This window comes from Cryptomeria japonica, chromosome 8 (genome assembly GCF_030272615.1).
Source record: "Cryptomeria japonica chromosome 8, Sugi_1.0, whole genome shotgun sequence".
Taxonomy (NCBI): Eukaryota; Viridiplantae; Streptophyta; class Pinopsida; order Cupressales; family Cupressaceae; genus Cryptomeria; species Cryptomeria japonica.
In genome coordinates, this window is record NC_081412.1 from 221,260,177 (window position 1) to 221,267,711 (window position 7,535).

The window sequence follows — 7,535 nt, forward strand, 5'->3', positions numbered from 1 at the left end:
TGTTAGCCAACTTTTAAAAATTCGCCAATAGAATTAATGTTCTTTTATGAAAAAATAAATAAAAAAATCAACAACACAATTAATATTTTCTAAAATAACACAAAATTTACCAAGATTTTATATCTTTTTGAGGTTGGAGGGGGGTTTCTTAAAGTTTTCCATGGCAACATAATATGAAAATATCTATAAATACCCTTGTGTAGGGATTACGACTTAGAATCCAACAATATTTTTTTTATATATTTTATCTAATTTTATGGTTAATTTTTAAATTTACTACAAGTACAATATTTAAATGAAAGACGAGGCTAATTGAAATTTAAAAAAGATTTTTAATTTTATAAAATATTTTGGCACAATTGAAGAAATAATCTTTTGTTTGACCTTTTTCATGAGTAGTGTCTATATTATCATTTCTAAAATAATGTTATTCATATCCAACAAAAAAAGATGGGTAGAAAGAGTCACAACTTAAATCCAAATAGAGCTATAGCCTTGAAACAAAGAACATTATAAAATAAAAATAAGCTCCTAAGTAGTGAAACCAAGAGCAAAGTAAGGAAGAAGAGAATGTTAATCATCTAGTTTGCTCCATACATCAATGGGGTTTGGAATGTCTATGGAAGGGTCTCATCCCTCATTATCGTATTTAATGCTATCATCTTGATTATCTGAACATTATCAAAGTGAACAAGAGAAATAGCAAGAGTTGAGAGAGTTTGCTAGAATCTAGCTAGCCTATATCCCCACCACCAAGAGGTAGTGGAGAAGAGATTTGAATTTAGAAAATTATTAAATTTTTTTTTTTTATCAATTTTCTTTTTCGCCATACACTAGATATTCAAGTTAAGTGGAAACAATTGAAAATTGAATTTACTACATTTTTTACTATGACCCATTGACTTTAATTTTTTTAATTAAAATATTTCCTTGATACACATACATACATACATACATTCAATATTCTTAGATGCATAAATATTGCTACAATTAGACGTATAACTAATCTAGTAGGAACACTTATTTTGTGTAAAAGTATTCTAGTATTATCTAGAAGATTTAAAAAAGATTACACGATTTAATTGTTTGGAAAACAAAGATCTTACTATGACCAAACAACACTATTATGTTACACTATTTACAAAAGGCTATCTAATTTACATGTGATATTTTGAACTATAATGAGAAGAAACAATGTCACCCTATAGGTCCACTTAAATCAAACTTCCAAAATTACACCAATTCCCCAATTGAATTTTCTAAATTTAGAAATTATGGGCAAGCCTCATGATTCCCTACTCTAACTTACGTAATGCTAAGTAACCCATCACAAGTGAATTCTCCTATGGGAAGGGCTAGTCCATTGTTCTCAGTGCATCCAACCCAAGTTTGAATTGTGGTTGCACAAACATTTCTGCTACCACTATCATTATCGTTATGGATTAGTTAATGGGAAATTGGACATGACTCCTAATATCAAGCTCTAGGTTGTTGATCCTTATGGCTTCTTTGATGGCCACCTTTATCTATCACTTCTGCACTTGTGGAAATAACTTTTTATTTCAAAAATTACACATGGCTGTTACCAGCTGACTCAATGTGGGAAATAAGTGAATTTCATGGTAGAGTGAATCTTTAATTCATTTAGTCACTCTAATGAACACATGGAATTACCACCTTTTAGCACACATTAGGAAGTCTAAAAAGAATTATCTAGTGACATCAGCAGTTCATTAACATTCTAAGCCATACTACATGATTGCATACTACCCTTGATTTTGTTCAAGCCATTAACTAGGCATCCTTACTAGGGGTTTATGACAAAGTAGTAATTATTGTTGTCATGTGCAAACTGCTAACCACACAAATCAAGTTTCGATACAAAGACTAAACATTTGGAAATTAGTTGATATCATATCTGCAAGCCTAGTTTAGATCTACGAGCCTGGCTTAGATCTTGCTGCAAGCCAAGTTTAGATCCATGAGATTGATTTCGTTAAAGCTTTACAGATTCTAATGAATTTGTCTTTCAACCTGAAATTTATGCAACATTGCTAGGACAGTTAAATTCTACATTGAACCAAGAGCAAATTATTTGCATTTACTATTCAAATTTCCAAGCATTAATTTCAGCATTTTTATCATTCTCAACTCTTATTCCTAAGATTTTGATGTTAATATTCTAATAGATTTATGTAGAGTAGTTTATTTCTTTATAAGTTATATACAATGGCAATTCCAAGTCGAAGTCTAATACATACTACACTGGTCTAGAATTTACAGAACCTACCGTCTAAATACATTCAATGGAGCTGTGACTGATACCCATCACAAGCTGAAAGAATACATCTAAATTTTGAGAATACATATCTGTACTGACGTTGATAGAAGTTCCTGAACGAATCTCTGTACATACTTGCATGGGTCACATCTGAGTACCCCTTGAGAACATAATGTTTCCCATCAAAAAAATCAGCAGAGTATTCTTCATACTCTGGCATAGGCTTAAAGCCAGGAAATGGGCGAAACTCTGTGCTAGTCCACTCCCAACCACCTCCTCTCATACTTAGAACCTTCTTTCCATGCTTGTCACAGTCCAAAATCCTGTGATACTGTGCTTCTGTCATCACTCTGCAACCCATCCACTTGCAAAAGGCTTCAGCCTCTGCGAGGCTTACATACACAGCTTCCTCAGCCACTTCAGTCCAATGCTTGATTGACTCAGGGCCATGGATGTAATACTCAGTGCCCACCAAAGACCATGTTGCTGGATGGACAAATCCATTCTCAGAGAAGAAGGTGCAGTCCTCCTGTTTCCAGAACCTCCTGATTTTGTAGCCTCCAGAAACAATAAAGGCGAGGTAATCCTTAATAGAAACAGGCCTTGCAGCTACAAGAAATGGCTCGGAAACTTTTGTATGAAATGGTGGGCTTTCGTTGTCCCATATGAATGTAGATATATCACATGGGTTTTGCCCTAAAGTGACATCTCCAGCTTCAATTGATATGTCTGGTCTGGAAATTTTGTGCAAGAGGATGTCAGAAAACATGTTGTCTTTCTGTGGGTTGTTAATAGCTACTGTTTTGTTCTCAAATGATTTTTTCCTGTCTTGGACTACCATGTAGGTCAGGGTTTCTTGATGCATTCTTTCATGCTCAATTACCAGGGAAAAAACCCTCGTATCCATTTTTCCCTTTGCAACCTCATTCTGTATCCATATTCTTGTTTTTCTGACATAGTCAATCACAACTTCCTTTGAGGGCCATGTTGAGGGTATAACTGGATGGCTGTGGCACTGCGATGGATCCAGGACATTGGGATCAATTCCTCTTGAAAATATGGTATCCAATTCTGATTCTTCCTGGTTTGCTATCATTTTTATCTTTGTGAAGACACAAACATGACCACTGCATGCAATGACACAGCATTTACACACCATATATCAGAGGAAAATATAATACAAAAACTGTTCAACTAATTGGGGAAAAACTGACTACTGCATGGCCTGAAATCGGAATAGAATATGAAAGGATCAAAGAGCAAAATTTATAGACAGGTTAAGTGGTCTGAGTAGCAAGTTAAACTGCTTTGATTGTGGGAAAACTTCATGGTTAATAAAGAAGTTTCATTCTTTTTAATTTTAAGTGGCTTAGGTTACTAAACACACCGGGTAACAACGTAAGTGGGCTTGATCTTAGGTTTGCTCAAGAGAAATTAGTCATGACTCCCCAGTCCTAAGACTTTCATGTTACTTTCTTGACTTTTCAAGAAATTATCATAGATGTACGAAAAATCCTTCAAAATTTTGGGTTCTCCGATATCCTTGGAGAACAGAGGTTATTGAATGAGCTTATGCTAGTTTGATCTGATGGATTATATCCACTCCAAAGTTTCTATATAAAATAGGATGATTAGATTCTCTATGGCTAAAGATATTGCACACCCACGGTGCTGATAGCTAAACCCAAAGGAAGTACTTGAGTTGTGCACAAGTTAACTGATCTGAAAGCAACCTATTTACAAAATTAAAACATTCAAGAAAACTATAAAGAAATTCTGATCTAGCAAAATTGTATTAATTGGCTTTGGGTGATTACTAGTAGAAGATATATGGATGTCGCAGATCAATTGGCTTGGAGTTCCAATCCAAGATGCCTGCAAACAGTTTATCAGTGTCCCTCCAGCACTGCACCAAAGCATGACTGACAGGCAGGAATATTTGACAGGTGTAATCTGATCTGTCTCCCCAACATCTAGGCACCTGGCAGTAGGCTTTGGTTGCAACAAATTTTATATCATCCGCACTGTATTTTGTGGAGAATTCGACCAAAATCCTCTCCCTGGGTCTGTCAAAATGTTAAGTGTATATATACATTAGAATTTATGACCACGTATAGATGTAGATAAATCTAATTGCAGAAGAGGATACACGATGATTTTTTGTTGGGAAGAAGCTGTTACCTGATTTGGATCTGATGTTTATTAAGAGTCAAACCTTGGGGAAAGGAGATGTACATTTCTACTCTTCTAAGAAGTTTGTTAATCTCCACATCATAACACCATGATTGTACCGAGTCCTCATCAGGTGCATATCCAATACAGGACAGTGCCTTCTGCATACTATGTTTGATGAAGCGCTCGGTTACTCCCTTCTTGTCATTGTATGCTGAATAAAGGGTTTCAGGATTCCTCCACATATCTAGCCAACATAAAACCTTTATCGTCAGAAATATATTTTCTATGAATACTCATTTTGGCAATGGAAACATAGCAGGGGATTTAGAGAATGAAAAAGATGTCATGGCTCTCATACCATAAAATCGAATAATTAGGACCTACACTGCAGACAATGGGAATGGATGAAAATGTGAGAATAATCACAGGGAAATCATTTATACTAACTCAAAGAGCCATTATATGCGATTACCACTTAATGATTCATATAGTGTCAGTGCAGAGCCAAGAAAGACTATAATCACTGGAGCACAAGCACTGAAGTGAATGTTAACTAACAGAACATTCATACGTTGTTGATATGGGTATGTTGCAGAAGATAGAAATTTGATAATAGCATATCATAATAATAAGTAATTAATCCATTGCTTCTACGCTTTGAATCAAGAAATATTGATAAAGTTATAGCAAAAGGTACAATTAGAAATCATCTTCAGATTTATATAAACAAAATGTTAAAATCAATGAATGTGGTATCATTAGAGTCTTACCCATGGAGACAAGTAGTTGGCAAGTGAATCCCACAGCTTCGAAAACATCCTTGAAAATTTTTACAGCATCTTCCCTTGTCAAATTGCCAACACTGCTTCCAAGCCATACAAGGCAGAGTTGCTGTTCAGGATAACAGCTTTTCACCTGGTGCAAACCCTTGATAAAATCTGCATGCGCAAATTCTATGGCACTAGGTTCTAGTCCTGCCACAAGCTCTGCCAGGCTTCTTCTAGCCTCATTCAGCACACTTTCCGAAACATCAATTCCAACATACCTGCATCTGAATTGACCACAAAACCACCAAAAAAAATCAAACCCAAAAATGCAACGACAATCTGTATTAAATTGACCCAAAAAGTTCAACAAAGATGGTATCTATTTTTTTTAAGAAGAGCAAAGATATGTGTTTTATTTGCCAAATAAGTTAAAATCAAGGTTATTAGGAGATGGGGTATTTCGAGACTGATATCGATATTGGTATGGTTAATTATTAAAAATAAGAGACCGAGGTATTTGGAGATGTTAATTTTTTAATATAATTTAATAATTTTTAGAATATCATGATAGAATTTTGAAAACAAGAACAGTGGTAAAGTTTAACATTAATTTTAAAATTAAACAAAAATATAAATTAAAATTATTTATTCTGTTGGTATCATAGCTAGTCTAAATAGTTTAGTGAAAGTAAGGCAATATAGGTGTTGAACACACTCAATATTATCAGCTAAATAGTAGAGGTACTTTCTCTTTAGACCATTACAATGACAAGGAATCAGTCATACAACTGTTTACTATCAATAGATCCAATCACTATAACTTTGCATGGATATTTGTCTTCCTGCAATGCAGTTTCCTTATTAGTTATTTCTCTACAACTATGCTTTGCTACAGACTTATTTTATTTGTTTGCCTTCCTTTTTTTTTTTTTTCGTTTTATCACAAATTTGCCCTAGTTTTTTTGGACAGTAACGTCAATTTTTAGTGGGGAGACTTCCTAAACAACAACAACAACAACAAAAAAACGACAGCCAAAAGTACCCTATGCATCTAGACGTCTCCATATAGATTTGTCTCCATCTCCGAGTTGCATCTCAGGGGATAGGAGACTGTCCTGAGTAACCATGGTAAAAACAATAAGGATCATTTCGACTCCCAACGAACAGAAAATCCAGAAACAAAAAGTGTTCTTTGGACATAAAAATACTAAAACCAGATATCTTGTTCAATTAAAATTAAAAACAATTTAAGAACATTTTGATTAATTAAACACCTCTTTTAAGTTTGATAAAACCCAAAACAAAAACTTGAAAATTTTTTATCACCTTCCATGAACATGTTGAATAGCAGAGAGTAAAGGAGCAGTCTTACGAGCATCACGACAACCCAATTCAACAACCAAACTTCCAGGAGTAATGGCCTCTGCTATCTCCACTGCCTTGTCTTTCAAAAGCTGGACTTCTTCATTGAACAAGTAATACTCTTGGAGACTTGTAATCTCTTCGAAGATCTCTGATCCATGACTGTCATACAGCAAACTCAATTTAATCTCTTTCTGTTGTTTCCTCAGCCCATTTAACACCATTTGCTCTGCCATACTCACTTGTAAGTTTTGTAGAACAGATGCAACTCTTTTTATAGCAATCTGTTTAACCAGAACTCTATTAACACCATTTGATCCGCCGTACTCCATGGTGTGTGAAATCCATTTTATATTGTGCATAATGTCACTGGGTGTTCGAATTTCCTTTCCAAATAATAATATGATAATCATTTTACACGTATCCTCATGTCTTACGCATTTGGATCGTGAACTAGTTGGAATGAAATGAAATACTTTATGAATAAAGTGAAAACGAAAGCAGCCATGTCTGTTAAAATTGTTGCTATCAGAGCTTTTCTAGGAGAAGAAAATGCATTAAATCACAAATATTAAATTCATAAACTATCAAGAAATCGTAAACCAGTTAAATCTAACTACAGTTAGCGGCCAGAATTCAATTTCTTGAGCAGTATATATTCGTGTTAAATAATAAATATTTGGCATATCCTCTATGCGGGGTACGCCATTTTCGTTTTGTTTATTGGTTGGAATTTAAAAATAAATAAAAAAGTTCCGGCCATAGTAGAGGAATCTTTGTTGCATAGCCTTCTAATTCATTATAATTTTAAAATTAAGTAAAAGAAGTTGAAAGATATCATTATATATACAACTATTAGTTCTTCTAGAATTATAAGTGAGGTGAGTAAATAAACTTGTTAATTCAATCAATTAAAATAAAATTAAAAAAATTGAAAGTGAAATTAGTTG

At 34.1% G+C, this 7,535-nt stretch overlaps 1 protein-coding gene across 1 annotated transcript; it reads right to left on the reverse strand.

The window, feature by feature from the left end:
• Positions 1-2,236: 2,236 nt before the first annotated feature.
• LOC131027597 (ergothioneine biosynthesis protein 1) lies at positions 2,237-7,004 on the reverse strand. Its single transcript, XM_057957666.1, has 5 exons — positions 6,550-7,004; positions 5,227-5,507; positions 4,463-4,700; positions 4,099-4,347; positions 2,237-3,408 (listed from the first exon to the last, which is right to left on the reverse strand). The coding sequence occupies exons 1-5, from the start codon at positions 6,996-6,998 to the stop codon at positions 2,304-2,306; spliced, it is 2,322 nt and encodes a 773-aa protein (XP_057813649.1). The 5' UTR covers positions 6,999-7,004; the 3' UTR covers positions 2,237-2,303.
• Positions 7,005-7,535: the final 531 nt, after the last annotated feature.

What these genes read in the sequence shown, in the direction of transcription:
- LOC131027597 (XM_057957666.1), bottom strand. Translation starts at nt 6,998, where the DNA reads ATGATTATCATATTATTATTTGGAAAGGAAATTCGAACACCCAGTGAC. An exon ending in CCAACTACTTGTCTCCATGG is followed by an intron (nt 4,701 to 5,226) that starts GTAAGACTCTAA and finishes TATGTTGGCTAG; the next exon opens with ATATGTGGAGGAATCCTGAA. An exon ending in AAACATCAGATCCAAATCAG is followed by an intron (nt 4,348 to 4,462) that starts GTAACAGCTTCT and finishes ACATTTTGACAG; the next exon opens with ACCCAGGGAGAGGATTTTGG.